This window comes from Metopolophium dirhodum, chromosome 4 (genome assembly GCF_019925205.1).
Source record: "Metopolophium dirhodum isolate CAU chromosome 4, ASM1992520v1, whole genome shotgun sequence".
NCBI classification, from domain to species: Eukaryota; Metazoa; Arthropoda; class Insecta; order Hemiptera; family Aphididae; genus Metopolophium; species Metopolophium dirhodum.
In genome coordinates this window covers 4,392,133-4,417,320 of record NC_083563.1, presented here as the reverse complement: position 1 = coordinate 4,417,320, position 25,188 = coordinate 4,392,133, and the positions used below count along the sequence as shown (strand labels likewise).

Here is a 25,188-nt window from a genome sequence, read left to right as displayed (position 1 = left end):
TGGAATATCGATTGAAGTTTGATAATACTTAGTATTTATTTGTATGTTTAGTACCTACTGATAGTTGATAAATGACAATATCATTATTATTTATTAAGCAAGCAACAAACGAGCTTACACAATTTATTTTATATGACCAGATTACTATTTTGTTTTTGTTTGTGTACAATAAATATTATTTATTCTCATTTAACTAGGTATTTCATAATTTTTATTCGTTATGATTTATTTACTATTTAGGAAATCAAATTTTACAATTTTCCGCTGCCTTTTTAATAACTGTTGCTTTGGAGTCATTTTAACTGCACTCACATTCTATGAACACATTTTAATAAGATTATATAATAGTATGTTATACAATTCAAAAGAGCGAATTTATGATCTTACGAAATTGTTTGTGTTACAAATTTTAATATTGCATCAAAATATAATATACCTCATTCAAATCAATTAAGGAGGTAACGTCATCACGTCAATAATAATTCAATGTTAAGTATTTTAATGATTCAAATGCATAAGTTATCTTGTTTTCCTTGGATATTATACAACTGTACAATGAACATTATAGTTTTGATACACTTATAGGTTTTAACCCATAGTTTTTTTAGTAATCATTTATCACAAATGAGTATTTCATGTGTGAAATAGTGTGAAAAGTATTTGATGCATGTAGTATAAGTCATTATGGTAGCCGGTAGGTACTAGGTATTTAATGGTTAATTATAGGTTTAACGCAACACGTTTCGCATAATAGGTTATGTAGTTTATTACCTAGTTGTAGATGCAACAACGTTCTCAGAATGAACCGGGAACGTTGTAGATGCAACAACGTTCTCAGAATGAACCGGGAACAATTCAGAACATAATTCATATTATTATATCAATGCCACTATGTCGAGTGACTTAAGCATACAGAATAATATTATGTGTCCTGTACAGTGTTAGGACTTATCTAGATAAATTATCCAGATAATTATTTTTTTATCTAAGTATTTATTTTAGATAAAAATTTAACTTAAATTACAAATTATAAATTTACAAGATAAATTTTTTGGTGAAAATTACCTAGATCTGTTCGAAAATGTTTCATTTTTATTCTCATTATCTGAGGCACAACTTGTACGTAAAATAACATCCAAGGCTAAAAATATATGACGTTATTCTGAAAAGACTATAAATTATTCCTATTTAGTACTTATTACTTATTAGTAATTAATATTCTGTATTCTGTTAATAATATATAATATAATATACTAATTAATTTATATAATTAGCCTATATTAGTATATTACTGTCGCAACAAATATGTCAAATTCCCAGAATTTTATAAATATTTTAAACTATAATATTAAAATACGAATAATAGATCAGATGGCAAGTTATAACCACCGCCGTCCCAAACAAAATTCCATAGAATATAATATTATTCATCGAGAAATAAAGATAAACCAGCCGTCTATTCTTTCCGTATTTGCAATGCGTCTGAAATTAATGACAATAAGTCTGATGAGCAATACATGAGATGCTATTTATGTATTTCGGGTTTTATGTTTTATATTATAAATCTAAAATCTATGGACTATAAACAATCTCTAAACCAATTTTAATTGCACATGACGTATAATAATAATAAACATTATACACAAATACACAATACTTGTAAATATCTTTTCAATGTTGTTAATTAATAATAGTACGTGACACGAAAAGTGGCCGGTGACCCCACCACCCGCCCGGCAAGAACGGCCGTTAGCCATGGGTTCTCTTGTGTGTGTATTATTTTGTGTACTTACATAACGGTATATATATATTTTTTAATTAGTTGTTTTAATTTTAATTTCTAAAATTATCTGTTATTTAAATATTTAGATAATTATCTAGATAAAATATTTTTATCTTTTATCTTTTTGTTAGATGAATTTGATTTGTTTATCTTTTATCTGTATCTTAGATAAAATTTAGTGTTGTTATCTTTATCTTTATCCAGATGATTTTTTTGTTATCTGTTCCTAACACTGGTCCTGAGTCTATACTTCTGTATTATTTGAACTTACCTATGGTCGTGAATACTGTGCCACAATAAAACACGGCATTTAAATAATTCCATTCTGGCTTGTTGTTCTGAACATAAAAAGATTCGTATTTTTGAATGAGATTTCTGGTTTCTATAAATGTTGAGTCATTTTTTTTTACGATTTTCTCCATCAGCTAAAATTAATAATAAAACAAAATTGGATTAATTGCATTTATATAATCACCAAATATTTGAGTGATGTTTTTTTAAAAAAAAGATTTTAGTTTAGTTTTTATGTTGTATTTTCAAAGTATATTGGTTTCAGTGTTTTAGAAAGTATTTCATATATATATATATATATATGTAAAGTTACATTTTATGTAACTTCCTATTTAAATTATTTTTAATACATTTTCTAAATAGAATTAATTTTAGCCTGGTATGGCATATTTGTCATTCAAAGTTGTAATTATTACTTATGTTAAGAGGACGCGCTACCCATATATTTGTTGTCTCCGTCTTACACATGCATGACATAGTAAATTGTCGTTCACTAGTTTCAATAGTATGCTGTTAGTTTTCATACTAGAATGAATTTACCTATAATAAAACTTTTAGGGGAGACCATTATCTGTGCTTAAGCGTTGCCGATTTTTCGAAATTTTCATTTTCCATCAAGATATGGGTATGTGAAATATCAAAAAATAAAAATGCTCATATCTCGCTTGAAAATTAAAATATCGAATAAAAGCCAACGCTTAAGCACAGATAATGTTATTACCAAAAAAATTGATAATAGGTCAAATCACTCTGATACCAAAACTAATAGCACACTATTAAAACCAGTGAACGAAAATTTGTTATGTCGTACGTGTGTAAGACGGAGACAACAAATGCATTGGTAGCATCCTCTTAACTCGTTAGTGGTATCAGAAAGCAGTATACCTAGTAAAAATAATACCTAGTGGAATAGTAAGTAGAATTTTAAAAACAGTTTCTTCTTAAAATTGTAGATACACTCTGATACAGTTATTTATTTAATTGTCTTACATATTTTGTAATTTGGTTGTGTGAGTAATACACATTCATAAAGTTCAATTTATTTAATAAGAGGTGGGTAAAATATATTGGCTCTATAATAGTATAATGTAAGTATGTAGGTATGAAGGTATGTAAGTATGTAACTATTTTATTTGAATTGTATGTGTTTTATTTGTGTTCGTGTACACTATATATATAGGTATATAAATATAATGTGGTATACCTATAGTATTTTTGGAATTGATATAAATTCTATAAATTTATTAAACAAACTATTTTTGATGGTTGATTTATAATTTTCATGTGAATTTTCCTAAGTTAATTTGTTAATTGTCTCTATACATTTCTGGTATATTGTCACTTGTCGGCTTGTAATGTTTTGTTAAGTTATACCTATGTTTAGTTGTAAAATATCAATTAAAAAATATATTAAACGACAAAAAAATCTACAGAATTCTGAAAAAATACACGAATAATTGATTGAAAAAATTATATGATATTATAATTTTAATTTTAATTGTATAAGTACTATATTTAAATTTATATTTAATAAACAACAATATTATACGTGAATTAGTTTTTAGATTTTATAAATATTTCATACTGTTCTGGGAGCGCTCCTACCAGAAATGTGTGTTATTTTGACGACGGTAAAATAATAAGATGACATGCAAAAACAAAATATAAATTCTATGTTCACTCGCTACAGCTAAGACATCCGAACAATACCATTGCGACTACGGCGGGCAAGTCATATTTTTCAATACACGTGTTTATCAGTTGTAGACAAAACGTCGCAACACAGAGTAACACTAAGTAAGAAATGTGTTCCGGCAGGATGCATTAGGCCAAGAAATAGAAATAATCGAAACAACAAAAGGTAAGCCTTTATCAATTTTTAATGGTTATCAATTTAGAAAATACAGACAAAATGAAAATGGGACAATTTGGGTATGTCTGAATGAAAAAAGGATAAGTGTACGGGTCGTATGAGAACTAAAAATTTATGTAAACCTGTTGTGGCAGCAAGCGAAGTAAAAAAACAATTTGATAATGCAAGAAAAAGAGTGCGACAAGAGTCTTCATCTACATCATCTCAAATTTTCCGTCAAGAGATATCCTCTTTATTCCAAAAAGGCTATGACCACGTTACGAATATTCCTACATACGCTTCCGCCAGGACAACTTTAAATAGGATTAAAAAAGGGCACTTGGTAATACATTAGATCCAAATTCGAAAGAAGAAATAATTATACCAGATGATATTTCACAATTTGGTAACAATTACCAATTTTTATTATTTGACGATGATGTTGAAGAAAGAATTATTGCTTTTTCAAGTAGTGCTCAACGAGATATTGACGAAGGTTGGCTAATAATTATGGAAAGCAGTCCTAATAATGAAAAACTTAAATTATTTCATAACTATTTTGTAGAACAATGGCTCGAAAATGAAATAGTGTCCAAGAATATATGGAATTGTTACCAAAAAAGACACAGGACGAATTATGTTGTTGAAGGTTGGAACAGCAGATTGAACAAACAAATTAATAGACCTCGACCAACTGGTTTAGCCCTATACAAATGTCTCAAATTAGAAGCTGAGCATGGAGATTTATTGTTTAATCGACATTTTTTAAATTTAGAAGGAAAGAAAAGGAAAGAATGTTACATGGAACTCGACATTAGAGTTGACAAAACATTAAAATCATATAAAGAGGACAGAAACTTAAGAAATTGTCTAAAAATTCTTTCGTTCGTTCAAAAACTTGCTTAACAAACCATAATAATTAACATATCTCAATAAAATTAATAATTAAATTTCATAATAATTTTTAATAAATATTTTTAAAAAAAAAAGGTGGGTAAGTGAATTTCGCTCTGCTGTACAGTAGGTTACAAGTGGATCACTGTAATGGATGGTGTTAAATTTGAATTCAATGATATAATATCATTGTATAAGAAAAACGATTCTGAGCGAAAACGGTCAGTCAGCCTATGATATTACCAAGTATATTTGATGATATTATTGTGAATAAAGCAATTTTTATATATAAACTATTTACGTGGAGCCTTGTTTTAAATTTTCAATCCTTAGCTATAAAAGTTGAACATTTTATAAATTTTTAACTACAAAATAATAATTAAATTATAAATTTGATAAATTTTGTCAAAATTTGAACTTTAAATGCTTATAAAAAAAAATTTTGCCTATTTTTAATATTTTTCGACTGCTATTAGAACGATATATCAGGAGCCTTATATGCAATTTTCACGCTTTTTTACACAACAAATAAAATTTTATTGATATTTATAGAAAAAAATACTAAAAAAAATGGAAACTGAAAATGTCAGTAAACAGCTCAAAATAAATCAAAATATTTCGAAAATTTTATGGTGTATAGAAAATGCTAATATAAACGTTCAGTCAAAATTGTATACCTACACCTACGGTCATTTGTTTTAGAGTTACACCAAAAACCAAAATCGATTTTCTCGAAAACAGATTTTGCGTAAAAATGTCGGTTTTTTCTTAATTTTTCTTTTGTTTTCACGTCTTGTTTGAAACTACTGAAAAATTTTTATTTTTGACCCCCCAAAGTACCAACTAGATTCACTTTCCTATCAGAAAAGTTACTGTTGAAGAAAATCCAAGCACTTTTACTGTCCTAAAAGGTGATGACGGACACAAAAAAAAATTAAAAAAAAACACACATCATTGTAAAATCAATACATTCATCGCTTCGCTCAGAATTTAAAACTTTTAAGCATGCCAGTAGATATTTTATTTTATTTATTAACAGTCCTAAGCCTGTAAAAGTGCGAAGGAAAGTTGAAGTTTATTGTATTATATAAAAAAATATAGCTTAAAATTCTTATTATTATTATTATGTTAGTATTGTAAAACAAGTTCAAAGCCCATAGATATAAAAAGAAGAGTGACCGCAAGTGCAACCAAAAAGGTATTGACCGCAACTGTGCCGACCGCATCTGTGCCGGAATCATAATATACCTATCACATTGTACAAAAATAAGTATTAAATATGTTTAAGCATTATTTGTCTTGAAAATAATGGTTAAAATTGTAATGAAATAATTCCTTTAATCACGATTATAACTGTGATAGTGTGATACGTTGATGTATTTTAACTTTTAAGTATAACTGTGTAAACATATAGTTTATTATACATTTATTGATGAATCAATACTTACATTGGCAAGATTTATAATCAACTGTTCTCTTTCTCTGGGAACTATGTTTTGGTCTTTCGACCCTTCGACTGCTTGAAATACTAGCGCTCCAGCTGCGCAATAACCAGCAGCAATGAAGAGTAGGAAGAAATGAGTAAGCCACTTTCTAGACCATTCTCTGATTTTGTCGTACATCCAGAAAACGGCTCGTTCGCCAAAGCTTAATCTCAATTTGGCCGTGGATACGATATCTTTGAATCCTTTTTAAAATTAAAAACAATTAGTACCTAGGTACTTTTAATTTATTAGTTCCTCATGTTCAATATGATTATAAATTAAAAGTACTTATATTTTTTTGAAGAGCACCTACTTGTAGATACACTGGTTAATTAACACGCCATGTATAATTATACTACTATATTTATTATCATATTTTAATTTAGTCTTACGGTTATTAAATATTTTTTTAATTGAAACAAATTTACCTAGTCAAACTATATAATATAGTACGTATTTTTGTATATATTATAAAATATATACAAATATATACAAATAAAACCTGGGTAATAAAAGTAAAAGATAAAAGGGATACCTAAGGACTTATAAGTAGTAAACTATAGTAAGGATTAGTCAAGTATAAGACAGTAAATACAATTAAGCGTCTAAAGCTATGAAATTTAAATTATGACTATGGATTAGTCAATGTTTAAATATATTTAAAGTACAGTGTTTTTGGAGGATAAAACTTAAAATAATTTTTGTAAAACATATTTCAATGAAAATTAAAACTGTTGACTATGTTGTATGATATTTATTTTAAATGTTTAAAGCTGGTAGTTACAAGCTATTGAATGCGAACATAATATGAGTACGTAACGGAAATTTATTTTAGTATGCTGTATATCGTGTTTTAGTTTTCCGATGAAATTTAAAAATGAATATCTACAATATAGCATTATATTTAAAAAGTAGGTCAGTGCATTTCGGTGGTGGATGTTTGTCCATCGTCCCTTCGGGCCTCGGATAGAATGGTGTAATTTTACTGTATTCGATAAAAAACAATTCTGAGCGGACGAGGGAATCTTTTTTATTTAATTTTATTCGTATCTATGGTGATAAACAAAGCGTTTTAAGAAAAGGTTAAGAACGATTTATATAAATAGGTAATTTATATAATTATAATTTATAATTAGGAAATATCATAAAAATGAAAAAAAATATAAAATAAAAGAAAAAGCTCATAAGTCGCTCAAATGTTTTGAAAATTTTACCATGTCTAGGTAAGGCTAATATAAGTAAACAACCCAATTTTAAAGTTTTTACGAATGTTTTTAACCAAATTACAACAAAAAAAATTTCCAAAATTAAAATTCTATAAATAGCTCAAAAATGGCTAAAATTTTCCGAACTTTAAACCGTAAGGAATCCAAAATACAGCAAAAAATATCACTTGTCATTTTTCATTTGAAAATATTTCTGGTAGAAAACGTCGTCCGTAATTATTTAATATTATAAAATCGTGAAATCGTACGTTTTTCTCTTTTAACCGCTTTTATTTCGAGTAGCGTTTCGAAAATCGAAAAATGACCTCTCTAAAGTACCAGCTCAAGAACATTACCTTTCAGAAAAGATGCAGAATTGATACTTTTGAGAAAGGTTAGAAGGAGAAAAAGTGTTTACAGAATAAAAAAGAAATAAACATCATTGTAAAACCATTACATTCCTCACTCCGCTCAGAATCTAAAATAGATAGAAAATTGAAAAAAATTTACTGGATTTATGTTGTGAATTTTAATATGGTCATCGAGTTTCGGGCGTATGGTACAATATTGATGAAAGTTAAGAATATTAAATATTTCATATTTCATATTTTAAAATTATATTGCATTTCCGAAAAATTGCCATCGAGGAGTTATTAGGTTTATTTTATTTTATATAAAAATACACCACCACTGTATTAAAAGATTTACCTTTTACCATAAGGCAGCGAATATTTTTTCTAACTTTTTGTAATGCACACTTTTTAAACCCACTGTCTCCGATTAGGGAGATGCTTAAACAATTTTTACAATCCACCATTAAAATTCAAACTCAATCATAGAAAATAGAAAATTAATGCAAATACAAATTTGTTTAATTTAAAATGATGAAATTTTAAAATGTTAAATGCAACCACTTTTTTTATAGCGATTTATATATCCATGAATCAACTAATCATATAAACCTATAATTATTATTCCAAAAACAAGACATTTCATCTTATTTTATTTTAGACATGGAATTTAATAATGTTGTAAATATCTATATTTCAACAAATAAACGGTTGTTAATGAAATTATAAATACCGTTAAACATTTTTTTTCGCAGTGCACATTTTTTTTTTATAGTTAGTGGGGCACAAAAAAATGTTGCTGCCGTTAGGTATTTTTTTTTTTTATTAATAATGTGTTAAACGCTGCAATTCGTAATTTATAGTTGGCAGGTAATCGTGTTTTTTTATTTAGTAGAAATAATACGATCACAATATTATATCGGCTACCTACCGCAACGGAAATTACTACTAGTGGTATCCAAAGCTAAAAAAAAATGAATTTGGGAAAAGTTCTCTCCAAAAAGGCGAGTATACTGCCATCACAGTGTAAGTCCTTTGCATTAAATTATATATATTCGTGATATGTATAGGTATACATTATTATGAATTGCGCTGTTTAGACAGCTATACGTAGAATGAAATGCCTCGTTGGCATTTCGCATTCTTCGGTGTGTATATTTTCCGCATAACTCTTTATCGACGTTTGACCTAACTCGGCCCGATGTAACCTAATTCGGAACTTTTACGGTTTTTCGTTTCCCGTTTGTTATACGCAACGGGCGCAGGTCGTTGATTATTATCAGCGATTACCACACCCGTTTAATGGCGTCAATTCGCGCCCACGACACGACGGTATCAATTTAAAAATCACGGTGTTATAATAGCATAATTATATGATTAAAATCAATAATACGTTTACCGTCCAGCTGTTTGAAGAAAAAATCGGTGGCTTTGTTTGACGTGTACGCCTGGTAAAGTTGCGGCGAAAACCCATTTGGGATGGTCGGGTCGGCGATCGGGGTCATGGGCATGGCCAGGCACATGGCGGTCGGGGACGCCGGGAAAAACTGGAATTTCGGCGGTTTCGGCGGTATATCAGGTGCAATCTTCAGTGACATTGTGCTGCGCGACAGGCGGCGTGCCGGCGGTTTGGGTACGTCCAGCTGTTGCGCGTCGGCCGCAGGACGGTGTTCATTGTCCTGCCCCTGCCCCTGCCCCTGCTGCTGCTGCTGCTGCTGCTGATGATGATACGCCGACTGCCCGTCGTCTCCTTCTCCTCCTGCGGTATAAATTCACAAGGCACCGGGCCACACACCGTTTCGATTAAATTCAGTTTACACAGCAACCAAACGTCTGGCTTACGCGAAACGTGCACATTAACGTACAATAATGATTCACTCATTGCCTACTCGTTGTCCCAAATAATTTGTACCTTTGTGCGTGTGTGTGTAGGTATGTGTGTGTGTGTATGTGTGTGTGTGCGTGTGTGTGTGTGTCACTAGAGTTAAGTCGATTGATACGTTTTCACGTCTTTACGAAATATTGACAACCGGTGAATTCAATCGAATATTTTTGTGAAAAGATGATTTTTAAATTTCATTTCTAAACGTTATGATAATTCTTTTTATGCGGTATATTTTTCTGTTTGTATTCATTATATCCCATAATATTGAATGCATATTTTACCAAATATAACCATTTAAACTTGAAAAACTCTGAGTGGACAAAAATGATTTTTCTCCCTTAGATTTAACTTTGAACTAGTTATTAGAGTTTATAAACTATTTATTCTATATCATAATATATTTATTCTCAAACATTTCGGAAAATATATATATTTATATTATATACTTATATACATTAAACTTTATTAGATGTGAGTAAAGTTTACTTTTTAGTTTTACAATTTACAACAAAAATAAATATTTTTAAACTCAAAATAGAAATCCCTCCTATATTATGATTGTATATATCAATTAGATACTACTGAAAATGGAAGAACAAATATATATATACATTTTATTTATAATATAGATTGTAGGTATATTCTCCAACCGGTACTTACTAATTTACATTTCATATTATTTATTATATTTCATATTCATAACATAAAATTTCAAAAGTTTATGTCGTATATAATATATTATATTATTATATTATTTATATAAACTAAGTTTTAATTTAGTCTTATATTTTGTTAAATATATTTTCATTTCTAACAAGTTAATTAATTAATTTAAGTAGGTACTTTTACATTAATTTTAGGTTCTGTCGTTCTGAGCTGATGATTATATTGATTTTATGATGAAGTCTGTGTGTTTTTTTTTTATGTCTGTCATCACTCGTCAACTTTTGGGTCAGTAAAAATGCTTCAATTTTCAACTTTGTTGGTGGTTTCTAGTAGCAAATTAAATTTGGTTGTTACTTTGGGTGGACCAAAGTAAAAAAAATTGTTAGTACTTTTCAAAATATCAAAGAACAACAAAATAAAATTAACAGCGAATTTTAAGAAAACTAGTAGTTACTCGACAAAATCAATTTTTGATATTTGTTGTAATTTAAAAATGTTAAATGAATAACCGTATAGATACTTGAATTTTCAGCAAATGTTTATTTTATCATTTTCTATGCATGATAAAATTTTAAAAATATGTTTACTATTTGAGCTATTTATAAACACTTTTAATTTTTTTAAGTTTTATTTCTATAAATATTAAATGGCCATAACACATTTTTGATCGGTTAAAAGATTGAAAATTTGATACAATAAGGTTCCCGATAAATCATAATTCGTTATTATTGTAGCAATTAAAACATATTAATGATAAAAATCACGAAAATGCGTAAATAGTTTTTTAGTAAAAATGTTCAATTTTTATAGCTAAGGATTGAACATTTAATAAAAGATTTCTCATAAGTATTTCATACTGTAACTAAGGAATCTAAAATAATATGTAAACACCGTTATTTTTAAAGACATATTAAGTTCAAATTTGAACAAAATTTGATATTTAAACAAAGAATATCGTTTTTAGGTTGTTTGTTTGTAATTTAAAATTATTATTCATGGGTATAGGTACATACTTAAAACTTTAAAATATATTAATATATACTTTTATACACACAATGGCATTTTCAACAAAAATAAACTCAACCTACTGTCACTGTATTACTACTAATAAAATTAATTATTTTAAGAGGACATTACACCGATATTTGTTGTACAAGTGCGTTACATAGCAAATTTTACACTCAGCAGATCACGTTTAGCTCCGTTAGTTTTAAAAATACTTCTGAGCGTAAAATTTGGTATGTTACGCACTTGTAAGACGGAGACAACAAATGTCGGTGTAACGTCCTCTTAATACAAATATAAATATTATTACGTCTTAAATTATACCTAGTAATACAGGCTGGAAAACGGCCTTAGCTCAACGAATTTTGTATGCAATGATTCATTATTGAGTTCAAATTTGACACATACATTACAGTAGTGACTTACTCCTCAATGGCGAGGTATACACGACCGTTTCTGTATATCTGAGCGGTTACTCCCCTTGTTTAAAATGTTAAAAAGTTAAACTTAAACAGTATTGTATACCTATATAACGAGTTAGGTAACACCATGGCACTGTGCGTGCACCTAATATTTCTATTTTATACGTTATTTTCTATTAACTGATAAGTTGAAAAAAAAACTAATAGGTACTAAAATTATTATTATTGTATAAGTGCTAATACAGTTTGAATCAATACGTATTACGAATTTCATATATTATTACCTACTATACGATAATTTTCATATTGGTAGGTAATATTATACTAATTAATACATTTTCTCGGAGTATGATGTAGTATCTACTAATTATTAGTAGTTTAAATATCAGTATTTGTAATATATATTCAATCCATAATATATACATTAATGATTTTGTAAACCTTCTTTAAATTCATATAATTCATGATAATGTTCATCACTGAAAAATATTATTATTTGTTCGTAAAAAAATAAAATTTATTTAGAGATCTTGAGTTTCAGCAAGTAATTTTAAATTAAGTTTGTACTTTAAAATGTAATATTTAAGTCCAACGTAACTGTAATGTAACACAATTATGGCATACCTACTATTAACTATTAAGTAAGGTAACAAACACGAAGCATATAGTGCATAGAATATTTAAATAAACTGTGTTGTGGAATCTGATTTACTTTTAGCGGTTATCGAAGATACATTATGAATACATGAGTAGTTTTATGCAAAATTTTTTTTAAATGAACCTCAAAATTATTTTTAGATTAATAAAATATTTTATATGCAAATACATTTTTACAATAATCATTATTCGTGTTTTATAAATTGGAGAATCATTATTTTTGTACTGTAAATAATTTATTACAAAATATATTTTCATAATTCCATGTATACCTTATTTGAAAGAAACAATAAATTTAAATATAATTTGAATTTTTTAATGTCTTTTAAAAACGTATTTTTCTTTATTTAACATACGTAATAAGATAAACTGACGAATTTCAATAAAACCAAAAAATAAAAAAAAATATGTAAAATTAATTCAGGAACATAATAAATTGTGCAGTGATGTAAACTATTTTAGTATTTTGAATACCTATGGAGTGTGTAGTGTTGTACTATATAAGATATACATTTTAGAAGAACAATGATAACTGATTTTAAGATAATATTTTTACCGTCTTACGTTTTGACAGACCTGGGTAGTATTCTGAGTACAGTATTCGGAATACTTTTTTTCTTATATAGGTTAGCTTACCTACGTATACTCTTATACATTACTAATTTATTACTTATTAATCATATTAATTTGAATATAATTTATGATTATAACTAATAGTTAGCCAGATAGATGTGTATTATCAAAATTATAATAATGTCCATTTTTAAACACAGAATTGAAAAAATAATATTATTGCTGTTGAAATCTAAATTTACTATCTAAAAAAAAAAGTATTATAAAAATATTTGGAATACTTTTTGTGAAGTATTCTGTATTCCGAATTCTTAGGAATATTATTGTCATAAAGTATTCGAATACATTTCTGAATACTTTTTTTTAAGTATTTGGAATATGTATTTGAAATACTTTTAAAAAGTATTTTACCCAAGTCTGCGTTTTGAGTTATAATGTTTTTGGCCATACACATTGTATTGATTCACAACTATGTACAGCTTATATACCTATCTATAACTACGTTATATAGTAATGGAAAAGTCTTGTTACAACTTACAATCATGAACCCTAATTTTTTTATTGATTTTAATTTGATTATACAATAATAGGCACCTATCTATGTGTTTTGTATTTTAAAATATATTTTTATAAAGATGAATATTTTTATAATATTTAGTAAAAATTAGAATTTTAGTGTAGGTCACAAAATTAATTCGACTATTCATTAGAAAATAGAAGAATAATTGTAAAATCAATTACATACCCAGACAGCAATTTTTTGTTTAATAATATTATTATAACATTATAATAACGAATAATATTAGTATAACGTTATTATAATACTATTATAATATTATCATTACAAAATGTTGTCTAAAGTTAAAATTTGTTATGAATTAGATAACATTATGCATTTTTAGTTTCCATAAATTAAAATGATCAAACGTAAATACATAAAAATTGTAATATTAAGTCCTTAATAAACTAGTACTTGGGGGACGGAGTGACCGAGCGGACTAAGGCGTCGGTTGCGACGCGCACCGACGCTGGTTCAAAATCTCAGCCATGGGTGGCATTTTTCTTTGGGCAAGTCACGGTGTCCGGAGAGAAGTGCTGCCATCCCCCACCCGGGCATGGCAGATACCTACGGGTGCCCAATAAAAAATCTGCCAAACCAAAAACACACGTGTTTTCTAAACCTACAATTTCCTCCCCTACAAAACAAAAACAGCTAGTGGCCATAGTTGCCGGGCTTTACGATCAATTAAAAAAAAAAAAAAACTAGTAAGTACTTGTTATTAATTATTATAAAATAAATTTTTTCTTTGCTGTATTCAAAATGTGTACATTTGTATATTTATTATGTTTAGATAGCTTTGACCAAATTATGGCAATGCTTAAGGCTATTAAAAAAAAATCACTATATCTTTGCGATGGTGCTTCCGGTAAAAACGTACAATAAGTGTTGTATTATTAAAATATATTAAATTCATTCATTGAACCGTCTGATTTATTGCTTAAGGTTTGGACCTATATTAATTTCACACCATATAATGCAAACTGTCGTTATTTTCTCATAAATTATTTTAAATGTCACGGAAAGCCATCAAACCTATCAACGATGTCAATGCGTAAGTTTATTTAAATGTAGTAATAAAAAATTGTTATAGACAAATTGTTACTACACTGTTTATACGTCACATGTCAAGGATGTAATAATAATGATGCTTGTTTTTAATAATAAACACACTCATTTTTATTACTTTTGTCTTGTTTTTTTTTCTAATTTGTAACCATTTATGTTGTATAGGTACCGTACGGAATTGTTTTATCACAAATTATAGCCAAATGCGATAGCCATAATTTAGGATTTTTTTTTGGCACATTTATTTTAGTAAAAATTTTTTTTCTTACAACAATTATTTCAATTTTCAATATTATGTTGTATATTTAGATACTTAATAATAAATTATTTGCAAAATAGATATTAAAATTATATTTTTTGATCAAATAATGAATTAAAGTTATTTTTTTATAGCTTTAGATAATAATTAAAAAAGTAATTCCAAACCACTGTATGTTAGAAAATATGCATTAATGTTATGATAATCGTAAATGTACATATTATAAATATTAATATTGACAAAATACATTTTATCACTTATCTATTAAAAATAATAATATTATTGTTATATAATTACATTGTTGTCTTCAATATTTATGAACAATTCTTACAGGTTACAAATAGATTGTATTCAATATTAATTAATGTTCTTTATTTAATGGTTTTTTTCTTTTCAACCTTCAACTTTTTTTTCAACTTAAAATTTGATTAGGTGATTCTGTCAAATAATTAGGTATTAATTTAAATAATTAAATGACACTGAATTTAGAATTAGAAAAATAATGGAATAATTAAATATTTAAGGTTTTTTAAAGTTTCAATCTATAATAGTCATTAATAGTAAAAATATGTTGCATGAATACCTACAAGTTATTGTGCCTGCCCGTACTTGGGTACTTTTAAGCATACGTATATTGTTTTTTACTAAAAATGGAAACGTTTGCTTCAATTAAGTTTTCGCTTCGATTTATATATATTTCGATTTTATAATTTTATAGATATGTGGTTTGTGGTAAGTATTTTATAATTATGACACGTGTTGTGCATATGTTACACACTTACACCTTAACACCAATCATGCGTATAATAAAAATAATTAATTAATTTGTCATATAAAATAAAAAGTTTTGAAAGCCTAATTTTATATGCATTAGGTATGAAAACGTTAACATCTGTTTTTTGACATTGCTAATTTCATAATTAGTGTTTACTCGTGCAGGTATTTCAAAATTACTATATTGTACGGCATAGGCATTGTGACGAAACGTAGCATTGTAATAGCATCTTCATAATCCACTTTCATTTGGAAGAATAATGTTTAATATTACGTTTACCGGAATTAATGGCCATGTGTTTAATCCGGACGAGATATAAATTTAACTCTCCTTTGGTATGATGATTAATTTCCAACGTACTTTAGGTTTCGAGCGAAGCGAGGGCGCTATTGATTTTATAATGACTAGTACTTTTAAGTTTTTATTCGTGGTAGTATTTCACGTAGTAAAAATCTCAAAAAGCTTCACCCCATACATATTGCATGTATTGCATTATATTGGGAATTGAACAAAGACTGAATTGGAGTACATTATTGGCATTTTTGTTGGGCTTTGAAAAATTGTGAAAAACACTGAAAACAATTTAGTGAGCACACTGTCTGCTTTTAGCGAAATATCGATAGTTTTTTGGCCAACTATGCTTCGGACAGAACCGATAATAGATATTATACGTAATATTCAAACCTGAAATACGAAAACACTAATATCCTTCACAGAGGTGAATGAATAAAATCTAGTGACTGTTTGTAATATTATGCTTGTTTGTGATGACTGATGAGTATAATGATTAATGACTTATGATCAGGGGCGGAGTGGCCGGTCTGGAAATGGGAATTTTCCAGATGGCCTGGACCATACTATGGCCTGGTGGCCTGGCCATTTTGTTAGATTTTTTTTTTTTAATTTAATTTAATTTACAAAATATTAGTTAATGCTAAATGCTAAATGTGTCAAAAATGTGTGTCTATTAAACTATTGTATTACAAATATTATTAATGTAATAATAGAACATTGTAATAGCCTCGTACAATCGTATACTCGTATGAGAAAGCTTTGGATATAAAATTACAAAATATTTGGTACATAAATATAGACATTAAATAAAATTAAAGCAATATTATATTGATATAGGCTGGTTATTTTTATAACATGACACCCAGATTCGACGTATTTCCACCTGTTGAACCGACAAGTTGTTTATCTGTACCCTTTATCTATAGACTGTAGTAGGACTGCAGAGTGGCGACGAATATAGCAATGCGCCAATGCCTAATGGCTAATAATAACTAATAATACTAATAATGTCTAAAATATTAGTATTTATAATAATATAATCAATATTAATGATAATACATATTAATTTTGTATTATTGGTCCCTTTACTTTGGTCATTGTTATTTTTTTAAATAATATCTATAATAAGCCCAAACAAATTAGTCATTAGTGTTTGATATTTGTACACTGTTCACTTGTTGTTGAGCGTGTCGACAGTGTCGTTTATCCACGTTTTTCCTTTTATTAATCCAGCTGTTGTTAACATGTTGATTTGTTTGCTCTCTAATGAAAATTTAAGTTTTATATTATTGATCGTACGATATTATATTGTAATTATGAATAAAAAAAGGAAAGGGGTGGCAGGAAGAGATCGCGAAAAAAACAAAAAATTACTTGCAAAATGTGCTGAAAAATGTAATCAATTAGATTCATTTTTTCTAAAAGGTACACCTACCTAAGAACTGTGTAATATGTTGTTATAATGTTTTAATTAAATATAATTTATTTGCAAATGCTTACCCGACATTAACTATAGCATATCAATATATTTTAACCCTCCCTGTTACGCAAGTTTCTGGTCATTCTCAACATTGAAATATTTAAAAAACCGGCTGAGAAATTCAATGACCAATGAACATCTTGAGTCTTTTATGCTAATGGCCATTGAAAATAAAATTCTCATGGAAATTGATAATAATATTATCATAAATGCAGTTGGTGAGAAATCTAAACTATTATTTAAATTATTATTATAAATGTATAAACCATTTTTAATTTTTATTATATTGTTTATAATTTATGTATTTATTTATTACTTATTACCTTATACCTACTATACCTAAACCATGAAAACACAATATATAATTATTAATTATTAATATTTCGTTGGTTTCAACTATTAAACTATGCCTACAAATTTTATTTTTCAGACATTCAGGTATTAGTAGTATATTAATAAAAGGTGGGCAATTAAATGAAAATAATTAAGTCTGGCTAGTTAAGTTAATTAAATTAAATTGGTTTCAGGTTCAGTTAAATTTAAAAGTTAACAAAAAAAAAAAATTAACTTAACTCATTGAAAAAAATTAATTTTTTTTTCAAGTTATAAATTGCACTAGAATTAAATCTACTTATATAATAGTTATGAAATAGGTAAATAGAAAAACAAAATTCGAGCGTAGCGAGAAAAAAATTTTTGGTGGGTGGCCTGGATAAATTTTAAACTCCCGGCCTGGATTTGGTTCCCACTCCGCCCCTGCTTATGATACATTGGCACTAATTACTTTTATAAACATTAATCTAATCAATCGATACCAAACAAACAAGTAATAATTATTGCAAACAATGCAGTGTTTAATATTCAACTAGAATAATAACTTTTCTATACAATATTAACATGTAGAATTCACTTTGTATCCTCTAAACGTGTACAGAAAGTAGAAATTGTATGTTATACTCCCAAACAGTTTAGTAATTTTAACTTTTAAGTATTAAAAACCTGTATAGGTACGCCCCTTCTACGTGATGGACAATGGACATAATATTAACATTTTACAAGTGCTATTAATTATTATATATTTATACGTCATGTGTTTGAATATTCGACGGGTATTAGTGCATTACTACCAGGTCCAGGTCCTAGAAAACATTCGTGGGCTCTTGTAAATTCCAACAGTACGATTGTTAATTAATCCGTTGACATTAAGATAAACCCAATACTTGATATGTTTTCATTCATCGATTACATTTTCAATTATTATAAGTCGTATAATATAATAATATGTACTCGGTAGGTACCTATAATATAACTATAATTTCTGAAAAAATGCTATGTTTATTGTCTTATATTGATATTTAATTTTTAATCCATTATTGTATAATTTATATTTATTTAACGTCGAGATGCACTTTGACAAATTGATTATATCGATTTCCCTCACAATACATTGAAATGTAATTTATAATTTTATTTTAAATTTAGAGGCATATTAGCTTTTTAAAATTACACATCACTTTCTTTTTTTTTTGATTTAAAATCGTTTTATTCGTATAATTTCCAACCACTATACAATATACACAGAATACATTTAATCTCTATTTATTGACTAACCCGCTCAAAGTTTAAACCAACTGTCAAAATTAATTATAACTCCACCATGTCAGTTCTGCGAATTGTATGCTTATAACTTGTCTATGTATTAATTGCTCTAGTGTGTCAAAAGATATTTTAGATAATATTGTGCAAAGCCACGGCGTGACGGCTGTATGAATTATAATGGGATGAGTGGCTGTCGGTATTTATATAATATGGGCATATAGAGAGTACCGAGTATGTAAACTAAGCTTTTTTCCGAATGGCACGTCTCAATACCTCTGTATACTGGAAAATATCTGAGATACCGGAAAAACCTGCCAAACAGCTTACTAAAAAAACACATAGGTATACATAGGTATGCAAGATATATCGATACTGTATAAAAACTAAACTTCCTACGAAAGATTGAAAAGTAATTGTATTCAAAGACGTCATATCGTAAAGCTTACAATAAATATATATATATATTATATAGTACGGGCACGTTAAACCGTTTCAAATACCGTCAGCTCTATAGGCCTGTGTAATGTGTATAGTTCGATCATAAAAGATTGTTTCAAAACAATTTACAACGGTGGAGTTGACATATTATTATATCCTTATAGTGTGCAGGTAAAATGTTCGAGCCGGTGAAGTTTTTACGAGTTACTTATCGAACTCTACGACACTCTAATCTCTTTATATTGTATATATATTCTACCGGAAAATCGGAGCCCCATTATCGATTTACCTATTTTCTTCTGTAAACAACCCAATTCGAAATTCCGTTTCAAACACATTGGTCACGTTGATCGAATTTGACGACAACTTGATTTCGTTATATTTTTGTGATAAACGTATAATACCTGCCTTATATTCGTATTTTTTTAAATCGTAAAATCTATTTATTTTTTTATCTACCTACATGTTATTACTTATTACTGCATACCTATCTTAAAATTATGTAATGAATCATTAAAAAGTTCTGGTCTACATCCAATAATTTGAAATATGAATGTCTTTGGAAGCTGTCACGTATGAATAATTACGACTTTTTTGTATTATATATTAAGCATCTCAGCGTCCTTAGTTAAAGGGAAAAACGTTTTATATTTTATTAGAATTATTTTTAATATTTTGATTAATTCCGGTAATATATTATCAGAAAAACTCAGTTAATGTTACGCGTATACATTTAGCTATAATATAATGAGTACATTTTACAATTTTAACCATGGTAAACGATTGGTGTAAATGTATTTTTGTTAGGTATTTGTATACAGTTTATCCTATGTATACTGCAATGTTCTATTAAAATGTAGCATTACTATTACGAAAGTAAATATTTAATTTTTTTAGCTTAGTAAACTATTATAGTTGTAAAATTAAATGTTGACTATTTAGTAAATATTTATACTTAGAGAACGATTAAATTATTATCCTATTAAAATATAATTATTTATATGTTAAGAGACATATTATGAAAAATAGAGTCTTTAAAAAAAATAACCTATTTGTTATTTCTGTAAAAAAACTTTAAAACATATTAGTTACAAAACTGTTTTTCCATTTTATTTTACTCAGCTCATTAATTTCAAGGATAAACACAGAATAAACTTTTAAGAAATTACATTATAAACTACCTATAAACTATACTAATATCGAAATAATTAAGTTATACGCTTTATATTAAATATTTAGTATACGTAGTAGGTATATGTGTTTTTAGAGGAATAAAATAATAAATCACCTGACCTTTATGAAGTAAACAGAATGCGTATCAAGGTAATTTGTACCTACTTTGATTTTTAGTACAACCTTTTTGGTTGTAACTTGTAAGGGTGTGTAATATAACTTATGCATACGAGAAATAATTCATTATCACATAAAATAGTCATTATGTTACATAACAACTATATATTTTGTAATATTTCCGGTCCGGATGTTGGCGGAAACTACATGCACACATTCTGGCTTACAGATTGACGACAAAATATATGCACGCGATGCACATTATTTGTGTATTGTTTACGACGGGATTGCTATTTTCGCCCAGAGCCCAGAGTCGAAAGCAGTCAATAACAAAAGCTTGCGGTTGAAAAAAAATATTAGACGTCCGCCGGCACTCGGCGACGACGCCGCTTATTTACCGTCCATTATAACTGTCCGGAAACCGTGACCTGCGTTGCTGCAATGCCTGTAACGTACGAGGTGTCGACGGCGCCTCGGACCGGAAGTAGCGATAACCACGCGGCGGCGGCGGTGGTCGTCAGGTGTAAATCGTTATGAACAGTACCGCGAAATATTAATGTCAACGCGCAGTAATGGCAAAATTGGTAGTCACACAAATCACGGACGGGGCCTGCGACGGCCGTGTCGACGATACCGGGTTTATACCGCTCAGCGACTCGGTCATAATAATGATAGTGATATTATGATCTGTCGACCGGTCAACGGTCGCGGCCGTACTGAACAAACCGAAGGGTTCGTTTACATCGGGCCAAACTTGCGGTTGTTATTTTATTTCATTTTTTCCATTCCTCTTAATATTTATTTTCACTCGATCTCTCTCTGTCTCTCTGCGATCACATCCCTGTTTCTGTCTCTCCCTCTCCCACTCTCTCTTTCTACCACTCTCTATCTCTCGTCGTTTTTAAATTGCAGAGGTGGTTCCCGACTTAGTCACACGTACTATATATATGTGTGTGTGTGTGTGTGTGTATATATAACACACTCACACGAGTTTGTTGTCTTTCTGGTGATCCAAGTGATGTGTGTGTGTGTGTGTGTGTGTGTGTGTGAGTAGAGTTGGCTGTGGTGGAATGACTAATTGCGCTGCTGCGCGCGGAGCAGTATCGCGTCTATAAATAGCATAATATTATGTGAGCGTCGTTGGACATCGGTTTGCGAGCAACCGTTTTTCGACGTCAACGAATCTGATGTGTTCGGTCGGAGTCGTGGAATAATAATTGCATTCTTCCCAGTGAGCCAATTCTGAAACCATCGATCGACGACCGAATCTACTTAATATGTCAATGCTGAGTCGTATTTATCATCATAATATTATATAGGATAAGGGATTCCGGAGTGTACTTACAGCCGCAGCCCGCAGTCTAACGTTATTGTTGGACACGTGTTCCATGTGATTTTCGGTTTTTGGCACTAGATTTTTAAGCCAAACGGGAATCGCAAAAGTGAGTGGTGACCCACGTAAAAATCCCTATAAATAATAATAAAATATTACGATTCAGTACGACTCGTTCTGTATCTTTATAGGACCACACTGTGATGCTTTTACTAATCACATTTGCTTTGTATACGCATATCATAATAGTGAACAAGTGGTCGAGCCGATCAAATGTACGAGTAGTTAACGAGCATGTTAAATATTTCCAATGGATTCTGTCAAAAAGGGATTTTAATTACATATACATTTTAATGAAATTACTAGCCTCTCACAAATCGATTTTAGGTATACGCTATATTATTATATTGAAGGAAATTAATTATAAATGACAAATTAGTATTGACAAGTGGCAATTTCAGTTTTAGAAAATTATAAGGGACGCCGTCACGTCGACTTAAATGATTATATTAATCTGTTCAGATAATTTTGACTTTTGAAAATTTAATTAAATATAATAATTATTGTGACTGTATTTTCATCTAACTTTCTAAACTTGATGCATCGAATCACTAAGTTGTTGAGCGCGCACTCGAAATGTTTCGAATTATAGTTCAAATATCTAAAACTATGTTATGCTAAAGAGAATATATTATTAAAATATAGTATACATTTATAAATTGTTTCGTTTTATTAGGTAAGATATAATTTATGTGCAAATTTAGGTAGATATACTTTATATTAGTTTAAACAGGTAATTTAATTAATAGTTATGTAACGATTAACTTATTTTTATTAAATAATTATCCATGTTTATTCCATACTTAGGATCAATAATTTATACTTTGCTATTTTTGTAACTTTTTAGTACGTTTTCCTGCAGCTTTTTATATAATCGGGTTGTGTTAACTCGGTGTAATTTTATCTTTAACAATTATTAGAGATGACTCGACCTTTTTTAATTATTAAAACATTTTTAAGTAAAATAAGAGTTATTTTTCTTAATACATAAGTGCTTGATGATTCAAATGTATATACATATTTCATACTATTAATACGTTTATTAAAATAAATTGTTTAAGACTTATACTTATAGTTATACACCATGATATTATTATATATTTGTATACATATTATGTTATATACCAATATGGCTATCTAGACATAGATATTTAATGGATATTTAACCAATGCATATACAGGCAGGCGTGAAAGAATTGGTTAAAGAAGACATACATTTTATTATTGTAATGGTACTTAAGAAAATAAAATGTATAGAATTTTTCTTAAAAACAATTTTGAAATTCAATTCAAATCAAATATAATTTTATTTTATATTTGTCAAACATGTGGGAGTTTTCTACTACAGCCTGTAATCTACAGGTACCTACAGCGAATAATACAAAACTTCGAACAGTATAGTGTATACACTAATGATTTAGGTAATACTCATTGCAAAATGCAAACATTAAAATATTATAAAATAACTTATATAATAGAAACACTGTATAGTAATGGTTCAAAGAGCTAAAGAAGACATTTTTATAATTATTTTATGTTTTGGAACTGATCAGCTAGATTTATATCGCCTACGATATGAAAAAAACTAAACCTTTTGACTAGGTAGGTTATTTTTTCTCAGTAAATCAACTGTACCGAAATTCTTCAAACACCGTTTACTACAGCTTAAGTTCTTTTAAAATGTGCGTTATGAATAAGCAATACTTAACTTTACGTTAGCACAATAAAGTAATAATATTATGCAATTGTGCCAGCAAACTGTCACAACAATGAAAACATTTTATTTAAAATGTTATTAAATTAAGACCTAAATAATCATTTATGATGCCCCAAAATATATTTTAAATAAAATAAAATAAATAATAGAAAAAAATGTAAGAATACCGCTTAGTACCGCTCAGAATGTAATACAAATATTTATAAATATTATTTTGGACCGTACCGAAGACAAATAGGGATAGATGTTTAGAGCATACAATTTCCGACTAAACATTTTTTAAAAAGGTCAACATGACAACGTATTGTTATTATTTTTTAACAACTCGGTAGAGTTTGATAATAATTTAATATCATAGATTACAATTTAAGGAGTTCCATCCTTAGTTACAACGCCTATTTGACTTTTGAGTTCCATCTTACATAAGTAATAGGTTGTGAGATCTGTTATTAATTTTGAAGATTTAAATTCGTAATGCATTTTCAATAGGTAACTATCTACTTAACTCATTTTTTATATTTTTATAAGTTATAAATATTATGAACGTAATTTAAAATATTCGTAATTGTAGTTAACAAAAAACTAAACAATACATTATTGAGTATTATTCACATGGCATGTTGAAAATGTAAAGCCATGGCTATGGATATTAGATATATTATCAATTAAATATGAAGCGTTGATGAATGTATTGAGTATTTATGGGTTTTTTGATTTGGTCAACAATTTAGAATTTTTATTACAGTAAATACTTAGCAGTGGCGTCGTTCAGAAAATGTACCTCGTACAGTCGTGTAATTTGTGGATTTGAAGAGCGTGCAGTGTATTTGTATTTAGTGCTCCAATACTTCATAAATATTTTTTTAATAATTTTACTCGTTTTTAAAAATGTTTGTCGTCATTTTAAGAGTAAACTTAATGTATTAGTAAATAGACTATTGATCATAATTCTTAAGTTATTTTTGTCCCTCAGAAATAAAACATCAAATTACGTCACTCAAACCAAGTGTATAATGTAAACAATAATACAGTTGTTAGTTAGAAATAATTCATTGAAAATTGTATCGTTTGATCCACAATACTCATGTATATTATAAATGTGTTTGTAGATTTTCTCAGGTGCAAAAAACTTAAATATTTACGAGAACATCTTAAAGTCAATAAATTAAAATATATTCTCAAGGTTATATAGAGAATTTTTTTATCAATGTAAAATCATTAAATATATCAAATACAACTTCGTACCCCT

General features: G+C 28.3%; 1 protein-coding gene across 1 annotated transcript in view; it reads right to left on the bottom strand.

The window, feature by feature from the left end:
- LOC132942842 (TWiK family of potassium channels protein 18-like) overlaps positions 1–21,561 on the bottom strand; it is a 37,053-nt gene extending 15,492 nt beyond the window's left edge. The window contains exons 1-4 of the mRNA XM_061011498.1: positions 21,228–21,561; positions 9,259–9,618; positions 6,269–6,507; positions 2,055–2,208 (exon numbers count right to left, since the gene is read on the bottom strand). Of these exons, the coding sequence (XP_060867481.1) occupies positions 2,055–2,208; positions 6,269–6,507; positions 9,259–9,618; positions 21,228–21,234 (760 nt within the window). The 5' untranslated portion in view covers positions 21,235–21,561. The remainder of the gene's footprint in view (positions 1–2,054; positions 2,209–6,268; positions 6,508–9,258; positions 9,619–21,227) is intronic.
- Between the last annotated feature and the right edge of the window lie 3,627 nt (positions 21,562–25,188).